This window comes from Narcine bancroftii, chromosome 9, assembly GCF_036971445.1.
Source record: "Narcine bancroftii isolate sNarBan1 chromosome 9, sNarBan1.hap1, whole genome shotgun sequence".
In the NCBI taxonomy this organism is placed as follows: domain Eukaryota; kingdom Metazoa; phylum Chordata; class Chondrichthyes; order Torpediniformes; family Narcinidae; genus Narcine; species Narcine bancroftii.
In genome coordinates, this window is record NC_091477.1 from 102,130,492 (window position 1) to 102,153,662 (window position 23,171).

General features: G+C 37.1%; 2 protein-coding genes and 2 non-coding genes across 7 annotated transcripts in view; 1 reads left to right on the plus strand and 3 right to left on the minus strand.

Annotated features, from left to right (window-relative positions):
* Positions 1–1,633: 1,633 nt before the first annotated feature.
* Positions 1,634–14,165, minus strand: ncl (nucleolin). Of its 3 annotated transcripts, none has more exons than XM_069897079.1 (15): positions 13,967–14,165; positions 12,522–12,623; positions 11,748–11,898; positions 10,941–11,048; positions 8,975–9,175; positions 8,218–8,307; positions 6,785–6,908; positions 6,213–6,346; positions 5,827–5,956; positions 5,581–5,723; positions 5,102–5,219; positions 4,771–4,892; positions 4,555–4,681; positions 4,060–4,295; positions 1,634–3,067 (listed from the first exon to the last, which is right to left on the minus strand). In XM_069897079.1, exons 1-15 carry the CDS (start codon positions 13,967–13,969, stop codon positions 3,015–3,017), a joined length of 1,842 nt encoding a protein of 613 aa, XP_069753180.1. In that variant the 5' UTR covers positions 13,970–14,165; the 3' UTR covers positions 1,634–3,014. The 3 variants fall into 3 exon arrangements, with proteins under 3 accessions (XP_069753180.1, XP_069753179.1, XP_069753178.1); XM_069897078.1 differs by having other exon boundaries at positions 10,941–11,045; positions 13,952–14,120; XM_069897077.1 differs by having other exon boundaries at positions 13,952–14,119.
* Positions 5,391–5,469, minus strand: LOC138743764 (small nucleolar RNA SNORD20). Its single transcript, XR_011345061.1, has one exon. It is a non-coding gene; the product is annotated as a small nucleolar RNA SNORD20 (small nucleolar RNA).
* Positions 6,986–7,055, minus strand: LOC138743763 (small nucleolar RNA SNORD82). Its single transcript, XR_011345060.1, has one exon. It is a non-coding gene; the product is annotated as a small nucleolar RNA SNORD82 (small nucleolar RNA).
* The window catches only part of chrd (chordin), a 215,032-nt gene continuing 205,401 nt past the window's right edge, over positions 13,541–23,171 (plus strand). For both annotated transcript variants that reach the window (XM_069897075.1, XM_069897076.1), the window contains exon 1: positions 13,541–14,303. The gene's annotated coding sequence lies outside the window, so the exon portion shown is untranslated. The remainder of the gene's footprint in view (positions 14,304–23,171) is intronic.

The following is a 23,171-nucleotide window of genomic DNA, read 5'->3' on the forward strand; positions in this document are numbered from 1 at the left end:
TTCAAAAACATTTAAGAGATTCTAAGCAAACTGTCAAATGGCAACTCCAGAGAATGTGTTAAATGTCACAGAAAACTTCCGCAGGCAGTAAACTACAAATAGAACTTGAGACAAAGAATCACGCAGATACACAGCTTTCAACAAGTCACATGCCCAAATAATTCTACAGAAACTCCATGCTGAGCTGGAAGATCTACAGGGTAAACTATCATGGAAGCACAGTATTCAAGAGGTACTGGTCCATCTGGTGCTGGAGATATCAAGCTTTCCAAAGATGGTAACGTGCTGTTACAAGAAATGCAAACATAGCATCCAACTACCTCTTCTATAGCTAAAGTGGCAATAGTTCAAGCTGACATGACTGGTGATAGAACCACATCCAATGTGCTTAATATTGGGTGAGCTGCTTAAACAAGCAGATCTCTACAGATCAGGAGGTTTGCATCCAGAATTGTATCTGAAAGGTTTGAAGTAGTGAAAGAAAAGGCCTTGGAAATGCTGGAGCAGGTGAAAGTATCCAAAAAATGATAAAGAGCTGGATCTGTCAGTCCACCTACATTGCCAAAGATATTGTTTTATCAGTCCAGGCAGGAAATCCGTAACCCAGATAAAAGGACAAGTTCTGCTGCAACATTTATATGGTTCAATGTTTGTGTGACTCATTGATATTTTTGCTGGTGTGAAATTTGTCCAGGTCGAACTTTCAGAAATGGTACTTTTTAGAATGGCCTTGTGAAATATTTTGCAAAACCAATGCAAACCATTAGCTGTGCAGTCTTCTGTATCTTGTACATATGCTTTTGAGGTAGAGTATTGCTTGTTTTTTTTTAAAGAGGAAAGATGCGTTATGTATGTTCCATATAGAACTACATTTCCTTGCATGCTAATGCACATGGTTGGTCAGAAACAGGGAGGAACACGTAAAGGGTTGTCGGTGGTAGTATGTTGAAACAGCTCATTAAAAATAAAGTCGGTTGAGTGTGAAACCTGTGGAAGTTGTTCTGGAAAGGACAAGCATAACATCCACTATCCCAGTCCTTCCAAGTGAGGCAGCAATTCATTTGCACTTCATCTTTCTTGGCACAGATTAATTACCTTCTCTTGAAGCAGATTGGTTGGCAGCTGTGCCAACATCTTCATTCATTTCACAAATATGACTGAGGTTTCATCTTTTATCACTTGTCGCTTCCTGTAATGTTCAAAGGTGGCTTCTCAACTCAATCCTGCAACGGGCCTTAATGCACCCAGACAGAAGCAAGTATGTAATCAGTGACAATTCTATAAATTCTAGTTTAATTCCCGGTCTCAGAACTATACAATCTTGCTCAGCTCTTATTTGTATTTCTTTCCAAATCCTTTCATTAGTCTCAAATATCTAGTTTCACCATGGCAATTTTGGCCTCATCCCATTATTAAAAAAATAATCACCCTTTGTCCCATCCATATCCATTCTTCACCCAATCAAGGCTAGATTCTCCAGCAATCAGCTATGGCTGAAAATTCTGCAAATGAGTCAACAAAATCAAATTGTACCCAAGGTTAATAAATTGCATTAAAAAAAAATCTCAGTCTGAAACTGGTAAACCTCAAGGGTTTTTTTTTCTCAGCTTATAAAAGACTAATGCACATTCAATAGGGAAGCAAGTCCATTTATTCCACTTTTAAAAAATATTTTCTACAATCTTGCACCTTGGATACTTTCATTTTGTAAAAATTAAATTTAAAAAACTTCTGTATATACAGTAACTCTTGCTTACAGCACTCCCAAATCTGCAATCTCAAAGTGTAGACACGAAATACTAGGATAACATTGTAAAAGTTAGGAAAATAAAGTTACAATAGCCCAAGTTTTCCCTTTGCATAGGGATCAATCAAGCTCTCAGTCCATTTCATGATCAACTTACTATAATCTGGGCACATTGCCTTTAATTTGCGATAAACACCTCAAACACTGAGATGTTTGTAAAACTCAGTTGGTTTGAGAGACTATTTTAACATTATTGTAATAATCACTGGTTATTTTAACCACGGTGTAGATTATGGGTGGTCAACTTTTTTAGAAGTACAGCACATTAACAGGCTATTTCAGCCCAATTAACCTACACCCTCGGTACCTACTCTTGGGCTGACATGGCCTGTTACTGTGCTGTATGTCTAAATTAAAAGGTTGCCCCCGTCCCCCTGGTGTAGATGGTTCTTCACAAGTAATGCCTTATTACCAACTATCCTGGTACATATTTGGTTAACCTGCAATTCACCTTCCAGTTTCATGGCATGTAGTTACTGCTGTTCAGGACTCGTGAAGTTTAACATCTATAGATGTAAATGGACCAAGGTATTTGCTTACCCATGCTCCAAGGTCAGTACACATTGTGCCAAATTACATTTTTTTGATTTAGCCAAGTAATTAAACCCAAGTACTCAGGAGCATGGAGAAAAGTCACAAATTTAACCTAGAGTTGATCCCTGGCACAGCTGTGCACAAGGCTCTCTACTTGGAAGCCAAAGACTGTTGAAAGGGAATTTATTTTCAAAGCAAAATGCCCAAATTGAATAGCAAAACAACATCATCTACTTCACAACATGAAAATGGAAGTGCCAGTTTCAAATTTTTGGTGGTGCTTTAGGTGCCTTATTTCAGAAGTGTTGTAAACAAGTTTAGTAACCAGGTTAATGCACATTATTGAATACCCAAAACATGAAACAAGGTATCTTTTAATCCATCAGACAGTATGCAAAGCACAACATTCTAAAACATTATTTTGCATTTACATTGTAACTAAAAAAAAAAGGAACAGTACATTTACACATTGGTGAAACAGAATACTTAACAAATTTGACAAAAATCCACAAAGGTGTACCAACTATTTTTGTCTTAATTGCAAGTCCATTCAGAAACTCAGAGCTCCCACCACACTCCAAGCTGCACAGGTATCCAAACCATGCATAACTCTGGAATGTCCGATCGAGGCAATCAGAGGTAATCTGATATGGTAAAGCAGTCTTATCAACCTCTAATCAAAATATTTCTTTGATTGAGGATTGCCCATCTTTCCACCTCTGAATCCTGCAAAATTAAATATAGATTCAGGTTCAAATCTTAAAAAGTACTGCAAATTAAATGACACATTACAACAAAAGGAAATCTGGAGGTCAAACAACCACAAAAATTATTTAACAAGGTCTCTGGTGTGTAATTATAGAAAATGCAGATGAAAATCTGTCTCAATCGATATAGAAAAGGGATAAGGACAAAAAAGACAGCTAATCAACTGATATGCTATACCTTCAACATAATAAAGCAATTGCCATAATGCCATAAAGCCAAATCCCGATTATCCAGAATTCAATTAACCCAAAACCCAAACAACCGTCAAAAGGGAAATAAATCAATTAAAAAAAAGTTAAATAATAAATAAAAATTTAAATTGTAAAAGTAAATGTTCTCCAAAGCAACACAAACCCTTGATGAAGATGGGAGCACCCTGGTCTATAACAGCTGTTTGAATACTGTAGTGTGTCTGAATAAAATGGCATCACCCAGGATAGAGGTGGCCAATGCCACTTGGGCAACTCTCCCAAAGTGTCTCCCTACTTTATCCCTATTAGTGAAGCTTTCTGAAAATTTGGGGGAGAGCAATTATGACAGCGGCACCTTTGGCGTAGCAGCTAGCGCAACACTGTTTCAGGACCAGCGACTGGGGTTCAACTTTAAATTTTGTAAGTGATGGCAATTACCCGATTAAAGTAATATTTAAATAATTACATAATTAAATACTAATTTTTTTCCAAATTACATGGTCTTTTCCTTTTATTCTGAACATAGGTGTATGCCAAGCAGAAAATTTGTATATGCAATCCCTGTAGGTGCCAGAAAATGGGGATACTCTGTACTTACTGCTTTCTGTACTGACTGTCTGAATTAATGTCAATACGTTCAGTTCTCTCAGTACAAAACAGCAGTATTCAAAAGGATATTTGTGCTTAAATTCAAGGAAATAAAGCATCAAATTATGATCCTTTATGCTAACTTATTTTTCTTGGAATAAATCTGTCTACCTCCAAATCCGCCTCGACCTCCTCGGCCTCTGCCACCGAATCCACCTCGGCCCCGGCCACCAAATCCACCTCGGCCCATGCCACCAGGTCCGCCTCGACCCCTGCCACCTCGTTGGCTTTCATTCTTGGGTCGAGCAAAGTCTAGTGTAATTTTGCATCCATCGATTTCTCCATCATCCATCATTTCCTTCGCTGATTTAGCATCTTCTTCAGACGCGAAGTCCACAAAGCCAAAACTAAAAAAAACAGCAGTAGCACTAATTTAATTATGGGTAAAATACAATGTACCCTAATAATTCAAAAGTAATTAAAATTCATGCAATTTACATATGTATCACTGTATAAAATTGTAAAATCTGTAACACAACCTGACCACTTATCTACAACTTCAGGTCAGGCTGTGTTTTTCTCTTCTTCTCTTGCGAATCCATCTACTGTCATTAATTAAGACAGCAAGGAGCTCAACAAGAAGGAATAAAATTAAAAATGTAGTACCCTTTTGATCTGCCAGACTCTCTCTCTGTCACAATTCTGGCACTTTCAGCTCCTTCAAAGGCTTCTTTTAATGTTTCTTCAGTTGTATCATCAGAAAGGCCACGAACAAACAAGGTCTTACTGGCTCCTAAAAGACAATATAATTAGTGACTGCAGTAAGGCAGATTATGATCATTGTAAAAACAAAAGATGGCATATATGTATGGTCATTCTTACCACCACTGCCTCCTTGGTTGAAGAATTCTAATCTCACATTTCTTCCTTCAATTTCTGTATTGTTGCAACTTTCTAGGGCTTCTTTGGCATCCTCAATTGATGCAAATTTTACAATTGCAAATCTAGAATTAAAAAGATAAACAAAAACATCCATGTTTCATAAAATTAACCAGATTTTACAAACTGAAGCTTAAAATTTTTTTTAAAAATTCAACATTTTAGAGTATAATTTGAATGTTCAAGTCTAGTTTCAGAAGACAAAAAATTCTAAAGTTGCATTGAAATAGGAAAACTAATAGTGGCAGGGAATAGGAAAAGAACAAAATCATACCCTCTGGATCTGCCATTCCTCTCTGGTATGTTGAATGATGATGCTTTTTCAAAAATATTCCTAAGAGACATTTCAGTGGCAGAAAATGCCAAATTGTTCACCATGAGTGTATCAGAGCCTAATAATTAAAATTACTCTGTTAGATGTTTGATACAACAGATGCTAGATATCAGAAAATGCTCAGCAGGTGAGAGATTTCTCCATTGAATTAATTAATAATTTTTCTTTTTTCAATACAATTAAGATTTTTAACAGTTTATTAATTCAGTTTTTCACCCACCCACAAAAGCTGGATCAGTACTTGACTATTTAGAGGTTTTTTTTAAATAAAATCATCATATTCATCAGATGAGTATTCATCATTTCCAGCTATCAAAGGCTTTAAGTCAAAATTCATGTGATTATTAAAATAAATTGCCTCAAGGTTCCAGAGGAATGAATAGGGAATTTAAAAAAATTAAGATTAAAAAAAATCCTACCTTGTTCTGTTTGCCCTCCTTTAAACGTACTCTTGATGCCCGTGAAGTCAAGAATGATGGACCGACCCTCAACTTCCATACCTTGTTTCTGGTTTAACACCATTTGTGCAGTTGCCTCAGTTTCAAATTCAATATAAGCGATGCTGAAAGAATGGAAATAGCTATTTAGAAACCACCTTGGTATTTTATGTTTTAACAAATGGAGGTGGGTAGAATGAGAGAAAGTCACCAAAATTAAAAACATACCCACGACTTCCTGTGCCATCACGAGAAGAAGGGATCCTAATGTCAATAGCATCTTCAAAAATCTCCCTTAGGTCATCCTGTGTTGTCTTGAATGGAAGATTCTTTACAAACAATGTTCTATCATCCCTCTCTGTTGGAAGAGAATCTTATTTTTGTTCAGCTATTACTCCACATGGACAAACTTAACTGGGTTACGGGGGTATGGTTTAAAGAGATAGGAAGGTAGCATGAGAGTACTTGAATTTAATTTCATTAGTGACAAAAAGGTGCCATGCCAAATGGAGATAGATGGCACACTGTCAACATTCTCTCGAGGGGAAACCCATCAATTTTGAGGATACTGGCAAGGATTGCCATGACTAAAGACAAGAAACGTTTGCTCGTACCTTTTTTATTACCCAAATTGTTTTCCTTGCGTGCTTTGTCAAGTTTGACCACCTGCCCCAGCACTTTGTTGCCATTGAATGTCAATGCCTTTGTCAATTGCTCTTCAGTCTCAAAATCCACATAACCAAATTTCCTACAAGAAATTTAAAATTCAAAATGCTCAGAACTCAGTAATAAATCAGTTCTCATGAGATTCATTGAAAATAAATACAATTCTAACAGAATACCCAGAATACGAATATGGCCACTTAAAAATATAAGAACTGGCCATTTCACATCCAAGATGCTGCTTGAATAAATGCTATGAAAACATTTATTGAAAATTGTAATTCCAGCAAGATTCAAGTGCAAATGACAAAACCATTTTTATCTCCTTGGTTGGAGATAATTATGATCGTCAGCTACTTTAGGATGTAAAATAAGTGGCATATTTCCAATGAAAATCTAATCCTATGTAAATTGGACTTCTATCAATGCTGCCCATCTAATATATTGGTATATGTCATTAATTAGCCTCAGCTAAGTAACAAAATAAATTCTTCCCTCTGTCCTAATTAGGTGGCTAATGTACCTGGAAGATCCAATCCGAACACTTGTAACTGCAAGTTTCTTTTTAGTGAAGAAGTCGTTTAGTGCTTTCTTCAATTCATCCAAGTTCTTCTCAGAGTTCAGGTTTCCAACAAAAAGTGAAAAAGCTGCTTGAAGACAGGCAGAGAACAGTTAAAAAGTACACAATTCTGAGTCTTCAATAATCCATAGAAGCCCTCTACCAACACATCAGAAACAAAACCAGCATCACACACTTCAGTATTAAGTCCCTTCTGATGGTCATCATTTGTGCAAGTAGAGATTTGGCTTCTAAAAGATAAACACTGAAATATTTACAAATGGCAACCAATGTCTTATTTTAAATACTGATACCACTTTGGAAAAACAGAGTGAGCAATCAGAACTATTCCAACCATGAGAAATGAATTCTTCAGTAAATTAAACTAAAGCATTCTGCCAAAACTGATTCCAATCAGAAATAAGAAATAGAAGCCTCTTTCAACTCAAGTAGCCTACCAGTTGACCTGTAGACAAGTTGGATAATTGAAGATTTGACCAGATCCAGTGATGAAAAGCTAATGTAGTTATCATCAGAGCTGAAATTTCAGGAGACAGATACCTTAGTATGCAGATGCAAGCACCAGCCTTGAAAATTTGGTTAATGTCAGGCCATTGAAGTGAGATGAAAATTCAAGTCTCATGCAATTCGGAGACAAGCACTAGCTTGCCCCCCGAAGTAGTACAACTGCCAAGAGTGTAAATTGTACAGAAAGCTCAAAAGGTAAAAGGCTCTGGATTACTACATAAAGAGTGATTGGCATAATAGGAAATTCAAAGAACATTCAACAAGCATATGATCATAATCTGCATTAACACTGAACCCAAACAATTAGAAACACTACAAATCTGAATGAAGACAAAATGCTAGAAACTCATAGCAGGTCAGACAGCTTTAGCGAGAAAAGAAAATCAATGTTTCAGATCTGGGACCTTATGTCAGAACTTTCTCAGATTTGAATCCCTCCAAATGGTGAAGAAGACATGAAAGAATAAATGACCTATTTCTATTTATGTGGCATCATAACCAAGACTTGTCATCTTCTAATGCTTGTAATCCCTGCAATATTCAAACATAAACAATTCTTCTGCTCAATAGAACCAATAGCAAGCTTCCAATTCTAATTTTGAATACAATGCCATCCACTTTTAAGACTGTAACTTCTATTGTTCTCAGCACAAATGGTCCAGGAAATCTTATGACCAATGCAGCACACCCCAAAGGGTCCCCAACAATCCATCTTTCCCACATTTCCATTTCTTCCTTAACCACCAGACTGACAATGACAATGTTCATTTGGAAATTTTACCATGCAGTTATTTCTCTGCTCCAAGGAATCTCGCGAGAAATTTTGACAGACTGCTTTTGTTTAAAATAACAAATTTCTCTGCACTCACCGCAATTGCTAATCTTCTGTTTTTTAGCTGGGGTCACAGTCTTCTGCTCTTCTTTCTTTCTCTTTCCTGCTTTCACTGGCACAGGCAACTCTGCAAGAAAATCCAAGCCAAAAAAATCCATCAAGACAAAGAAGCAAATGAAAAATGTAACTTCCAAGTTTTTGCCCATCAGGATTGGGCATTTTTACACTCCCCCCCCCCCCCCACCAACAAAAAGCAAAAGGCACACTGGCTTAATGAAGTCAAACAGGATTAGCATAGATGATCAACATGAACAAGGTGGACAAGTTTCTATGAAACCAAATGCAAGGAATTTCAATGGCAGTCATTCAGAGATTACCAAGGTGTCAAGCACTGTATAGTCCATCCACCAAAAAAATGGCCACTAAACAAATTTACTTCCTGCAACACACTTGTGGATTAATTTAAAGGGATGGGGGATATCCCCAGTTAAACAGCAATTACATCTGCAAAATAGGAAGAAGCTACTCAATGTTTTCCTTCTGAGTGCTTGGTTCAAGGCTGATTCCTTAATTTGCATTGAATGACAGGAATATTTCAATAATTAAATACCCCTTTAGCATCCCTCCCTACAATAAATTCACTTGTAATAGAACTTGAGAAAATTCATAGGCCCTATCACATTTGAAAGCCTAATCATGCCAAGAAATGAGGAACACTACTGGCATGAGCAAATTTAAATGATCACTGCACAAATCATGCATCCTTTAACCATTTTAAATGTTTTAAAATTTACCATTAGTTTCTTCATCATCATCGTCCTCCTCCTCCTCTTCATCATCATCATCATCATCATCGTCGTCATCGTCGTTGTCGTCTTCCTCGTCGTCGTCGTCCTCCTCCTCCTCCTCTCCCTTGACATTCTTAACTTTTGCCATTGCAGTTTTTTTCACTTTGGGTGGAGGTACTGTATCCATAGCCTCTTCCTCTTCCGATTCTAATTTTTTAAAAAGCAAACAAGGGTTTAGAGCCGACAATAATATTCAACATAAACCTGAGAATTCAATTGATGGAAAAGAAAATAGCAAATATGCAGGCAAGCATGAAAAAAAGATGGTGAAAATTAACCACTGGAGACACTTTTTGCAGTGGACAGAATCCAAAATCACATCTTCTGTATTGTTGCATCTCCACAAATATTTGATCAACCACCCAATGTAAAATACCCAACCCCTATTTCTCATACAAGACATTGGGGATGGTTAAACAAGTGACATCCTTAATGTTCCTGTTCAATGTGACTATTATTATCAATAATAATACAATGTACCAGAATTATTAATTACTGCAGCCAAACAGGTGCATAAAATATACCAACTACAATAGTAAAAAATTTAAATGACCAGAAATGCAAGGCAGCAAGAGATGATAAATATGAAACAATCACTAAATATTCATAGTTGCAGTTAGTGCCAAGAAAAATAAGTGACATTTCAGTAATGCACACATCCTTTGGGGTTCAGGGGGTAGTTTATGGTTAGAGTAGTTCAGGGAGCTGTTGCTTAAAGTTCTTGAACCTGCAGGTGGGCTTCTTTACCTTCAGTCTGAAGGGAGCAAGAATAGATTGTGATCAGGGTGATGGAGGCCTTTATGACAGACTGCCCACTTGAGGCAGCACTGCTTTCAACTGACAGGATGCCCATGATGAACCAGGTTTGCCACTGTACTCTTGGACACATTTAAAATAGGGCACAGTAGTTAGTGAACACAAACAAGAACCAGTCTTCAATAAAGGACAAGGATAGCAGCAATGAATACACACCACAGTCTACTAGAGCCATCTCTTACAGTGGCAGTAAGGCAGCTGTTTTGGTTATCTGGATTCCCAAAGGTGTTTGAATGTGCAGATTATTTTGTCAGGTTGAATGTGCTATTGAAATAATAAATCACAAAATTCTGTAGACACTGTGGTTAAAGTAAAAACACAAATGAAGGGCTCAAGCTCGAAATGTCTGTTATGTATCTTTGCCTTTAGCACATAAAGGGCACTGACTTACTAAGCTTCTCCAGCATTTTCTCCCATTTTAAATAGGCAACCGTACATCCAGAATGTAGTTGAAACATTTAACCATCCTATCATACTTGTGGCTTAACAGTGGAAAAAAAATCTAAATGACAGTACTGAAAATTCCAAGATTCTTCCAGACTGTCTATTTTACAGCCACATCTTGGAATGCAAAAATAAAATTGTTATGCAACTAAAAACCAAATATTTCAAAAAGTTATCTAAATTGATGAAAGAAACAAGATCAGTTACTCCCAGTGTACAGAGGGGTACTTTCAAAAATATGGGATGCAGGAGACAATTTCTACAATTCTAATCTTGGTCAATTGCAGTGTAACATTTGCCAAGTCATACCACCCACTTTCAAATGATGCTGTTATCAAATGCAGCTTGATTTGGCAGAAGTGTCTGTCCATTCTGAAATGCCATTTAAGTTGCTTCCACTCTAGTCATTGTAGCCTCACAACTATCTTTAAAAATTGCTCTAAATATTATCACCATTAACTCAGATATTTCTACTGAAAAACATTTGCACTAAAAAAGATACGAATCATTGAGCAAGTGCCCCAAGAAACATCGCCATTTAAAATGCAATGATTTCAGTTATTAAACGAAAAAGTAAATTCACAAATCATGTTTGATAATCAATGCATAATTGCAAAGAGCCCAGTTTGAACAGCCATCATTAAATATTCACCATCATCTTCTTCATCATCTTCTTCCTCCTCCTCCTCCTCTTCATCATCTTCTCCTTTTTCAATCAAATTAGCAGCTTGCTTAGTCACACGTTTTTCAGATTCTTCTTCTGAAAGAAAAGTCCATTTGTTACAAAGTTTTCCCAGATTCTTTAGGCTCCTTTAAAACAAATTATTAATGTATTCAAACATCCTTTCCAATTTTACATCTAGGGCACAGAACAGAGGACAACAATGACAAAAAGTACAAAGTGAGACTTGAGGAACAATGTTATGCTCCAACCACTGCAATAGTTAGGCTAGAAGTTAGATTGCAGATGCTGGAATATGGAGATGGAGAAATACAACAGATCAAGCAACAACATGGTGAGAAATTCTTGACATTCTGGGTCAAAACATTCATCAAATCTTGGAAAACATCCCAGAATCCTACTTCAAATTTGTATTTAATTTTAATAACAGCTGCATTCTCATTGGCCTATATTGCTATGGGGGCCTCATTTTAGACTTCTAATCTTCTTTCAGCTTGTACTCAGATTTGTGTTCATCCAAATTTGGATGAAATATCTCCAAAGTAGATCATACCAAGGCTTTGATTTTCAAAACAAATCTCAAAATCTGTGACAATTCCTTCCTCTATAAACTTTTTCAAAAATCTGACCAAGCATTTTATCAAAGCATATGCTGGCCCGCATGTGAGTGTTCTTTCATAAAAGGACACATTATATATTACTGAATAGATGTTGTAGAAATGCAAGCTACTGTACCTGAAACTAGATTACAAACAAGCACCGACATTGAATACTCACCAGATTCATCGTCCTCTTCATCATCGTCGTCGTCTTCCTCATCTTCACTACTCTCTTTTTTAACAGCCTTCCCGTTCTTTTTATTGACAGGTTGTCGGGTTGCCTTGGCAGTTAGAGTAGCAGTCTTCTTAACAGGAGGTGCCAATAGTTCCTAATTTAAAATTCAAATTATATTTTAAAAAAACTGCAAATACTACGACTGAAAAGTTAATCTGAAATGTAGCAACAAATTGTAGTTACCCAAACAGAAAAACTCAATTCCCAACAGTATTTGAGCTTGATCTCCCATCTGTCAAATTGATAACTATATTATTTGCCAGCCTCCTGTAAAAAAACTATACTGGCATCTCCAGAGACTTCTTGTGGCCACTTTCAGAGATCCTAGAAGTACTCAAGTTATCAATTTAAAAGACAGCAAGATGGTGATATTGCACAAGGGACAAATGTTAGCCCCAAGACAACATACTAAAAGCATTTGATCATCAGCCCTAAACCATATGCTAGCCTAAACATTTCCTCACCCTGAAGCCTTGCAACTTTGTTCTCAAAAATGTTTGAAATCTACATTTCTACTCTTGGTATCGCATTCCAAATCATAAATAAATGTCCAAGAAAACATATTTCTAATGTTGCCATTGATTCTTTTGGCAAGAAACTTTATTCTGTGCCCTGATCTTGCAGTCTTTGAAGTTTATCTCCATGTCTATGGACAAACAAGGATATCCATATTAATCTTGTAATAAACTGATATTATGAACCCAGTATTACAATTACCTCTTCTTCACTTTCCTCTTCAGAAGTGGACTCTTCAAAATCCTCAGGGGGGGGTGGTGGTGGTGGTGCAGCCTTTTTGGGTTTGGCTTGTTTTTTACCCGCCTGATGAATGAGAGTCATGATTACATTCAAAGTACAAATCCAATACTTGAAAGACCAATCCACAACATGTGGGGCAGAAAGATTCATAAATTCTACCACTTGCACTAACTAGTTACCAAGGCAAAATCGTGAAAACTTGCTGCAAACACCCAGTGACACAAGGACAGCTTCTTCCCCTCTGAATGGACAATGAACTCCCTCATTTTCTCTTCTATTGCACCAATTTATTTCTTTTTAAATGTAATTTATATCAATATTTGCACTGTAATGCCGCCGCAAAACAACAAATTTCAACTCGTGTTGGTGACAACAAATCCCAATTCTGAAATTCAACCTTTCTACGAACTATTCAATTCCCTTTCCCTCAACCCAGTCCATTTTTAAAAGTGATCACTCCCAATCTTTCAGGAGGACAATTTCCATTGATACCAAAGTATCTTTTAAGCTGTAAAGCGATTTGGCTTGGAGCACCAAGTCAGCAGAAGGCTGATGCTGGAATCTGGAGCAAGGAATTTGATGCTTCGTGGGGGGGGGGGGGGTCTAAACTTTTTTTTTCAGGACTGAAATTAAGGAGATCTGAGAATATTTATTTTCCATCTAGTAGAGTTGGAATCAGGAACAGGTGGCAGGGGAATGAAGGCTCCTAAATGTTGAGATTGACACTCGAATCTCTGAGAGATGTTTCAATACAGGAAGGTCTTCGACGGTCATTTGTATGTTGTACGTCTATGACTGTAAAGGCACTGTCGGGTAACATTAATTCTTTACCTAGATGTCTCCCCAATTACCACATCTTCCATTTAATTTCCAGCTAAGCATTAACTACACAAAAGAAAAGTTCAGTCTGACAAAAAAAAGATCAGTGCGCTCGCAGGCCACGTGTTTTCTCAACGTGGGTCAGATCCGCGCATGTGCAGACGGTGCTCCGCCGACCAGGGGGGAACGCACCGAACAGGCCGGCCCGCGAGCGCCACGCGGAGCACAGCCTGGCGGCGCGGGCCTCTCGCGAGACGTGGAGATGGCGTGGACAAAAGTCCTTGCGGACGCCGGGGCCTGCGCGGGAGGGAAGCGATTAAAAAAAAGAGGAGCGATCGACGACACCGACCAAACGCAACTTCTTCTTCCCCCCCCCTCCCCAAACCCCCCCCCCAACGAAGTAAAAGTCAAGTCCGTTGGGAGAGGAGCCGGGGGATCGAACGAAAACTCCAGAGGAGCTCGATCACGCCAAGTAGGCTCGGAAAATGGAAACGGCAGCCAAGGCCTCGGCGCGGCGCCGAGCCAGGGCCGCTAAAGGCCGGCGATTCTCCGGGCGACCGCCAGCGCGTTACCTTCACTAGCTTCACCATTTTGTAAGAAAATCGCTGTTTTTCTTTCTCCCGCCCCCCGCTTTCCTTCGAACGGGTCGTGGTGGTCGTCTCGCAACCCACGTGCGACAGCGGGAGCGATCGGCGGAGTCGAGAGAAAGCCTCGTCGCACGTCACAGATTTTGAAAGACAGCCCTCGGCACGTGTCCTACTTTTTATGCCCCGAATGAGCGGAGAACCCGCCTCCCCCCCGCACCCCGTGCGAGTGAACCAATCACCCACCGGTTGACGAGTTGCCCCCTTCTCTTCGCCAATCACCGCTCGGTTGACGGAGCAATGCAGTTAGGCCATTCGTAAGACGTGCAGGCCAATCAGGGTAAGAATCGGGATACAACAGCCAATCAGGTTCGGCTGTAATGACTCCAGGGCTGAGTGACAAATCTGTTCATTTAAAATGGCTTCCAGGAGAAGCAGAAAAGCAAGTGGTTACTCCATTAGCACTGACTGATTGCGTTTCTCGAGGAATGGAAAAGGAAAACGTGGACTGATATTAGCTTCTACTGTTTTATGTAACTTCTTTCATCCTGGGCCGCAGTAAAATAGTGACACTTTTGTAGTGAAGCTCTTCTCTTCAGGTGACCCATTCTTGGGTTACAAAATGGCTCTCAACTGGAGGAGGAGCGTCGAAACCTTCCCTCGAGTTGATTTTGCGACGCATGCGTGTGGTGCAAATTTGAAGTGTTTGACGGAATGGACGGTGGGGAAGGGTCACTAATACTTGATTTCGAATTTGATGCATTAGTTCTCATCTCGTCTTAATTGTAATGAGCCTGAAAACATTACAGTGCACAACCTACTGATCTGCAACCAGTCCACGTCCCTCTATATACCCCCCAAATTTTTCTTGAATTTTAAAATTGAACCTGCATTTCATCACCTCTGCTGGCAGCTTGATTCATACTCCTGTCTATATGAAGACGTTGACCCTGTATTCCCCTTTAACTTTTCTCCTTTCACTTTTAACCTATGTCCTCTGATTTGTATCTCACTTAACCTCAATGGCGGGAGGGGGGGAGCCTACTTGCATTTTCTCCATCTGTACTCCATAATAATTATCAAATCTCCCCACATTCTACACTCCAGGGAATAAAGTCCTAATCTTTCTCTGTCACTCAGTTCCTCAAGTATTGGCAACACTTCATTCCTCACGTCCTGGCAACATCCTAGCAAGGTATTAATAGACTAAAATTTGTATAATCACAACTGAAACATTTCAGAACAGAATGCTTATATCCTTTGAATCTCCTGAAGTTGATCAGATATAAAGATTCCCATCTTTTAGTTCATTCAAGATTTTATTTTCATTTGTGCATTTATACAGTTTTGGAAGTTTGCATATGTGGTTCATAGTTGGGTTTTGTCAGAAAATGTGAAAACATGATGTTATGGTTTTGGATGATGCAGAGTAGAAGCCTGTTGACAATAAACAAATAAAGCAGCAAGAATCAATGCTCTGAGTATACAGAGGGAAATTAGTTCGGATAACTGATAATTGCTATCAAGAAATAAGCAGTCAGCTGCACAATATGGTGTGAAATTAAAAAGTGAATTTGTAGGTCATAGTATTTAAACTTACCCATATTATTGACCTGTGTCTCCAACTTCTCAATCATTGTGCTTCTCCAATATTACCTTTGGCACAGTCAAATAGGGTGTTATTAATAGCTTTCATGTGATTCAAATCCAATTAAAATAGACTTAAATGTGAGGTTCCAAGAAAGGGGCAAACTAATTTGGTAGACTTCAATGGGGATATTGGAGAAGAATGGCAGTGTGTCATGATGGATGGGCTGAGTTTTCTTGTTTAGAGAAATGAGTCAATTGAATAGACAATCTAAGTTTAAGTAATTTATCTCGTGTCCTAATTGTGAAAGAAAGGGGGTTGCAGTAGGGAAAAGCTGCAGTTATTTTTGCATTCTGGCATAATCCTGACATGCTGAGCAGTTTGGCCAGATGAGAGGAGTGCTTGAAAATGTCTGCAATTCTGCTCACCTTTTGGACTTGAAGGGGATTTGAGGGATGTAGGAATGACTAGGATGGGCAGCAAGGTTTAATAAGACTGTATCCCCTTTCAAGAACAGTATAGCTACATACAGCTCTATATCTGGGCAAAATAATTTTGGATGTCTAGTAGTAATTCATTGCAGTGCATTTGTTGCAGGCTTGTAAATTACTCTTTAGTTATTTTGAATTATTGACAACTTCTTCCTTGCTCCCATCAGATTCCTGAAAAATCAATGGACCAAAGACACTGCCTTATTTTTATGCACTACAATTTAAAAAAAAATTATAGAAATGTTATAAGATGGTTATAATATGTATGTTTTCACTAAGATGCTGCTGTAAAACACTGAATTTCTTGACTTGTTCTGAGTAAATTTATCCTTCACAATCTTAAAGGAAAATAAATGTTTCACTCTTGTGCAGATTCAACTTGTATCCTGAATATTGGCTAAATTGAGATAACAAAGATAATATGTCTGGTAAAGAACATCTGAATTAGAAACAAAAAGCAAAAGATCATCTGCATATAAGGAAATATGCAGATGCTCAATGCTCTTCCTGTAAATCCCTGTAAAGTCTCTGCATTTCTGAAGGGCAATTGCTAATGGTTCTAATAAAAAAAACAAAAACTAATGGACTTAAAGGACAGCCTTGATGAGTACCCTGATGAAGATTTAAAAGGTTTTGATTGTTGTAGATTAGTAGAAATTGAAGCAGTAGGACATAAATATAATAATTTAATCCATGTTCCAGGATTGCAAATAAATAACCCCACTCTATTTGATAAAAAACTTTCTTTGCATCTAAAGAAAGAATACATTTAGAATACATTTATTCAATAATCAGTGTATATTAAAATAAGAATAATTTTTAATAAACCAAGTTTGATCTTCAAAATTGATTGATGATAAAATATTCTCCAATCTAAGGGTCTATACTTTATCCAAAATCTTCTTATTAACATTAAGTAAATAAATAGGCCTATAAGAAGCACATTCGAGTAGATCTTTCCCCTTTTTCAAAATAAGAGAAATACAAGCTTCATTAAAGGATGATGGAAGATTCCCTTGTTTAAATGAGTCATTATACACAGAGCTTATTTGGGGGCACAAGCAATTTAGAAAAGAGATTTTAAAAATTCAACAGGGTACCCATCAGGTCCTGAAGATTTACCTGATGTAAAGAAGAAATCACAGAAAGTATTTCCCCTTAGGAAATGGGTGTCTCCAGACTTGTAAGTTTATTCTGAGAAAGCATAGAAAAATTTATGTGATCTAAAAAGTTTATCTTAAGCTATTATCATTATTAGATTCAGAAGTGTACAGTTTGGAGTAAAATTCTCTTGAGGTATCATTCATTTTAGAATAATCAATAGTGTCCATACTGTCATCCATCTGAATCTTTGTGTTTGTCTTTTAGCAGCCATTCCTTTCAATTGGTTGACACTTACTGGATTTTTCACCATGAATGTAAAATTGACTTTTTCTCCTCAGAAGTTGCTGTTCAATGAGATAAGTGTAAGGAAGATCAAATTTAGTCTCAAGTTCAACTCTTTTTTTTTAATATAATTTAGGGTTTTTAACTTGTGCATACTGTAGGTAAATTTGTTTAATCTGATTAAATCTAATCTTATTAGTCTTCTTCTTGGTATAAGAGATAATTTGTCCTCTATGCTTTCATAGTGTTCCACACAATCAAGTTAGAAACTGTTGAAGAATTTATATCCATAAAATTTCAAAATTATCTGAAAGAAAGGTAGAATTAAAATGCCAGTGCCTATTTATAGAAGGAGAGTCAGGAAAATTCAAAGAGAAAATAATAGGAGCATGGCCAGATATCATTATTCTTTGATATTTGAGATTTGGTTGATGCGATCAATTAAAAAAATAATCAATCCAAGAATAAGAATGGTGAACTCCAGAGAAAAATGAATACTCTACTGTGAGGATGAAAAAAACCCAAACATCAGAAAAACCAAAATTTGTTAAAAATGAATGAATTATAGCAGCAGTGGCAGTTTTAGGCGATGAATGATCCTGGACAGTATTTAGCCAACAGTTTAAAATCTTCCCCCAACACCAGTGAGTAAAGATTTGAATCTGGTAGGGCTGAAAAAAATTCCAGATCATCAGTGTTAGGGGCATATACACGAGCAAAATTTGCCATTTATTATATAGTTTACCTGTAAGAATAATATAATGACCATATTTATCTGATAGAGTGTTATGATGTTCAAAAAAGATCAGAAGAGGAATGAAAACATTGTCCTTTCCATTTTTTAAAAAAAAGTCTGGCATGATCACAATTTTTGATAAGAGTTTCTTGAAGAAAAACAATTACTCCCTTTTGATGCCTGACATGAGCAAACACGCTTCTCATTTTTAATTGTACTATTTAACCCTTTAATGTTCCAAGATATAGGTCTGGTTAGAGTAATCATGAGTCTTAATTCTGAAAACAATCCGGCACAGTTTGTCATCATTCTCCAAGCAGTCAGCTTGAATTCATGCAGTAACACAGCTTGTATAAACCATGAAGTCAAAACAACCTTGCAAAATCTGTTCCTTATACCCAAACACCCACCCCCAGTACCACCAGCACTGAAAGTTGCTAAACAATGCAGCAACAAGCTGAAAAAACACATTTTAAATCCTTGTGCTTCTGATGAAGAATCCTAGTATAGCTCCTTATTATAAAAAAGTAATTAATAATTTTACCAGACAATGATCAATTATATAAAAGAATATAACCAAAATGAAAATTTAAAAATTTGCAGTAAATAAACCCAATACATGCGCATGTCTAATAAATTTGTGTTCCCCTCACACTATCATCTGAAAAAAACAAATAAGCTGACTTGTTAAATTCAACAAATATCAAGCATTCAAAATAATACCACATTGTTAATATTTTAAGAAAAACCCCAAAGAAGATCCACTTATTACTTTTCAAGCTCAATAAAATGATATCTAAAACCTATACTTGATTAAGATTTTCCTTACTTAAAATAGATTATGTGTGTGTACATTATTCTAATTGGCTCTATTTTCCCATGACCACTTCATAAGCTAAGCATGCAACTATTTTTCCATGGTCAGATAATAAATTCATCATCATGTTGATCCTTCGTGGTCGAAGATGACCAAGGCTTCAAAGTCGATTGAAGTCATGACTTGTGTTCGACTTGGATTAAAGTGAGAGAGAGTTGCAAAGGTCATCAGCCTCACTCTCCAGCCCCAGCCTATCTGGACCCAGTGACAAGACATAGTGGAGACAGATCAGGATGCAGTGGATGGCTAGCAGTGTTCTGTATGTGTTTCCCTGTGCACTCTTAGCGCTCCATGATGCATTGCTGAGAATTGCCTTTCTGCACGTTGGTTTCTTCTGCACAGTCCGCTGTATCCAGGCTTCACATGCTAGGTAGACAAGCCCTGAGTGTTGTGGGTCCACGGCAGTTCTTGAGGCATGCTCGCAAGCCTCCCTAATAAACTACACACACTATTACTTGCGCTATTGATAAATGAATAACCAAAATAGATCATTACTGTCAACATTAATAAAATTAAAATATATATTCCATTTAAATTTTTGCTGTCAAACAAAAAACAAAATAAGCTCAAATTAAAAAAAAATTATAAACCACAAAATCATTACATCATATAGCGAACAAAACATTACTCTTTCAATTCTTCAAAAAGAATAGCCAAATTTTCCCCACTCAAAATAAAACAAAGAAAAACCATCAGAATTGAAAAAAACTTCAGACATCAACTAATAGCTCATATTAGAGTTGAAGTTGAAGGAGATTCATTCAAAACTTTGCATGTCTCTTCCACTGATTTCAAAAGTTCCTTGTGACCATTTTCAAAAGTGAATATAACAAGATAGGTTTGAATCCTTTCTAGTACAGCTCAGACATGACTTTATATTCTTTTCGCATATTCGTAAACTTCATGATTCAACGGTTCTAATTTGTTTCACTGGTGATTCATATTTCTTCTCAGATAAGACTCATGGATAACACGATCTTTTACTTAGTAATAATGAAACCGGAGGCTGTACAGGAGATTTGCCAGGATGTTGCCTGGATTGGGAAACCAATCTTTTGAGGCAAGGTCAGCAGAGCTGAGATTTTTCACTTTGGAGCATCGAAGGATAAGAGGAGGCTTGATAGAGGTCTACAAGATTATGAGAGGCATAGATAGGGTGGACAGCCAGCACCAATTTCCTAGGGCAGGATCAGTAAATACCAGAGGACATCTGTACAAAGTTAAGGGAGGGAAATTTAGGGGAAACATCAGGGGTAAATTTTTAAAAACAGAGAGTTGTGGGTGCCTGGAATGGCTTACTGGGGGTGGTGGTGGAGGCTGGAACATTGGGGGCATTTAAGAGACTCTTAGACACATGGATGAAAGAAAAATAGAGGGTTATGGGGTAGGGAGGGTTTAGTACTTTTTTTCTGGCAGGGAATATATGGGTTGGCACAATATCAAAAGCCAAAGGGCCTGTGCTGTGCTGTATTATTCTATGTGAAGGATTACCAAACATGAATTGTGTTCTGAGATTGGCTTGGGAGCTAAGGATCGATGAACTCTGTCAAGCTCAGGCTTTTTAGAAAAAAAACTTGCTTCCAAAAACCTTCATGAGTAAATTTGAAAAGAAGTTGGTCAGCTGGCCACTTTCCATGTCCTCTTTTAAGCCCAAGATCTGTATATTTTGATGCATGTTTCTACCCTCCAAATCAACCACTTTCAAGCTAACTTGAAGTTGATAGCAGACAATTCAGAACAAAGAGTTTCAAGCTTGTTAAAATGTTCATTAACTGATTCCAAACCAGCCTCCACAACTTCTAAGGCAGCGATCGTCAATTGCTGATATCAACTGTATAGACCTCTCAAGTGCAGATTTAATTTCCCATTGAGTTTATTTTAATGATGTGGTGATATCCTGTGTATGTTTGTTCTACATGTCAGAAATGGAGTCTGCAGTCACGGATGGTGTCTCTTCCTCCTTCTTGCCATTTTACAGTTTTTTGCAGATTTGGCACTTTAATAGCAGCCATTTTGAAAAGCAGCAATATTAATTGGTAAAAGGAAAAAGTATGAACACTTTAATTAAAAATTAAAGACGCATGAATGGGAAAAGTTTCAAAACAAACAGGTGCACCTAACTACTGCAGTTATGCCATGCAATACCAACTGGATGTCCGTGTCCAACAATAGACGGCCAGCATTGATGGATTCCATTTGCCCTGATACCACTTTTCCATGGTCAGAATGCCCTTACATCCTGTTCATCACTGACTACATGCATTAAGGTCAGCAGGGAAGAAATCCAAGTGCAAATGCTTTGTCCTGGATATTGTTGAGCATTCTTGAGTATTAATAACCTGCAAGTCATTTAGGCAAGTGAAAATTATTCCATCACATTTCTGATCTGTGCTTTATAAAAGGTAGAAAAGCTTGGGGAGTCACTCACTGCAGAATATGCTTTTGTGGTAGAGTATTTCTGTAAATGAAAATGAAGGGGAGATCATGTGATGCCATTGGATCAGTACGTGAGGACCTGACTCCCTTGGTAAATTAGTTTTAAAAAGTGCTCAATTAGCATTTAAGTACTTCTACTTTACAATAAAAATGCCTCAGAGAAAAGATAAATTAGCTGCAGCCTTAGCTGGAGCCCAAGAAGAAGAAAGGATGAGAAGAGATTCGAGGCCTACCTCAACAATGAAGCAGGGAGCTAGTGCTCATACTCCTCCCTGGGTGAGTGATCCTTTCGAAGGGTCCTCTACTGGTGTCACTCACCTGCAACTACAAAGAGATGGCCTCGGGAACCTGGAACTGAACTTGCATATGCGCAGTACAGCAAAGCACAAAGTATTACTGGGATTGTCTTGTATATCTATATACATATATAGTTATAAGCATGGGATTATACATTTTTTCAATGTTAGTATGTCTTTTTTATCTGGATTGCTGGAGGAGATGTGCACTGACACATAAGATATCAAACAATGGAATTAGGAGGAGATTTGTGGGGGAGGTAAAGTGAGTAACATGAAAGGGATTGATTATAGTTTATTAAGATGAGTATGGTAATTAAATTTTAAAATTTTAATGTTAATGGGTTAAACAGGACCATAAAAAAAAAGTGTTGGCACATATTAAGAAAATGGGAGTTGATGTTGCTTTTCTCCAAGAAACACATTTAACTGAAAAAAAAAACATTTGAAATTAAAAAGGGACTGGTTTGTGTATGTAGTATCTTCTGCATTTAATTCTAAGGCAAGGGGTGTGGCAATTCTGTTAGAAAAGAATCTTCCAATTAAAATTCAAAATGATGTGATGGATCCTGCAGGGAGATATGTATTGATACATTCTCAAGTATACTGAATTATGGCTTTTTAAAATTTGTATGCTCCAAATATTGATGATGAGAAAATTATTCAAGAAACATTTCTTAATTTAGTAGAGCCACATGAAAATATTTTAATAGGAGTGGATTTTTATTTCAGTTTAGATCCATTATTAGATAGATCCACTTGAGTAGTGATGAGAACAAAAGCAGCAAAAACTACATTAGTATTAATGAGACACTTGAATTTAATAGATGTATGGAAGAGGTTCATCCTAGAGAGAAGGATTATTCATTTTATTCGAGTAGGCGATTCTTATTCTAGAATTGATTTATTTTTAATTTCAGCACAAATGCAAACTAGGATTCTTGAAGCTGATTATAATTCAAGGATCTTATCTGATCATTCACCTTTATTAACAACAATTGAAATGTCTGATAAGGAGAAAATGATTTATAGATTGAGATTGAATTCTTTATTATTGGAAAAAAAGATTTCTGTGAGTTTTAGACACAAATTAAGACATTTTGTGACACAAAATGACAAGTTTATTATATGGGATGCTTTGAAAGCATATTTAAAAGGTCAAATTATGTTTTACTTCTGAAATTAAAAAGGATTATATGAGAGAGATTGATCAGTTAGAGAGAAATAATTTGGAAAAGGATCTTCAAAAATGGGGTTCTGAAGATAAGCATAGGCAATTAATGCAATTAAAAAGGAGACTAATGTTATTACTTATAAGCATCAAGAGATAAATTAATTCTCTAAGAAATTTAATTCTAAATTGTATAGTTCAGAATCTTTAAAGTCTAAAATAAAATA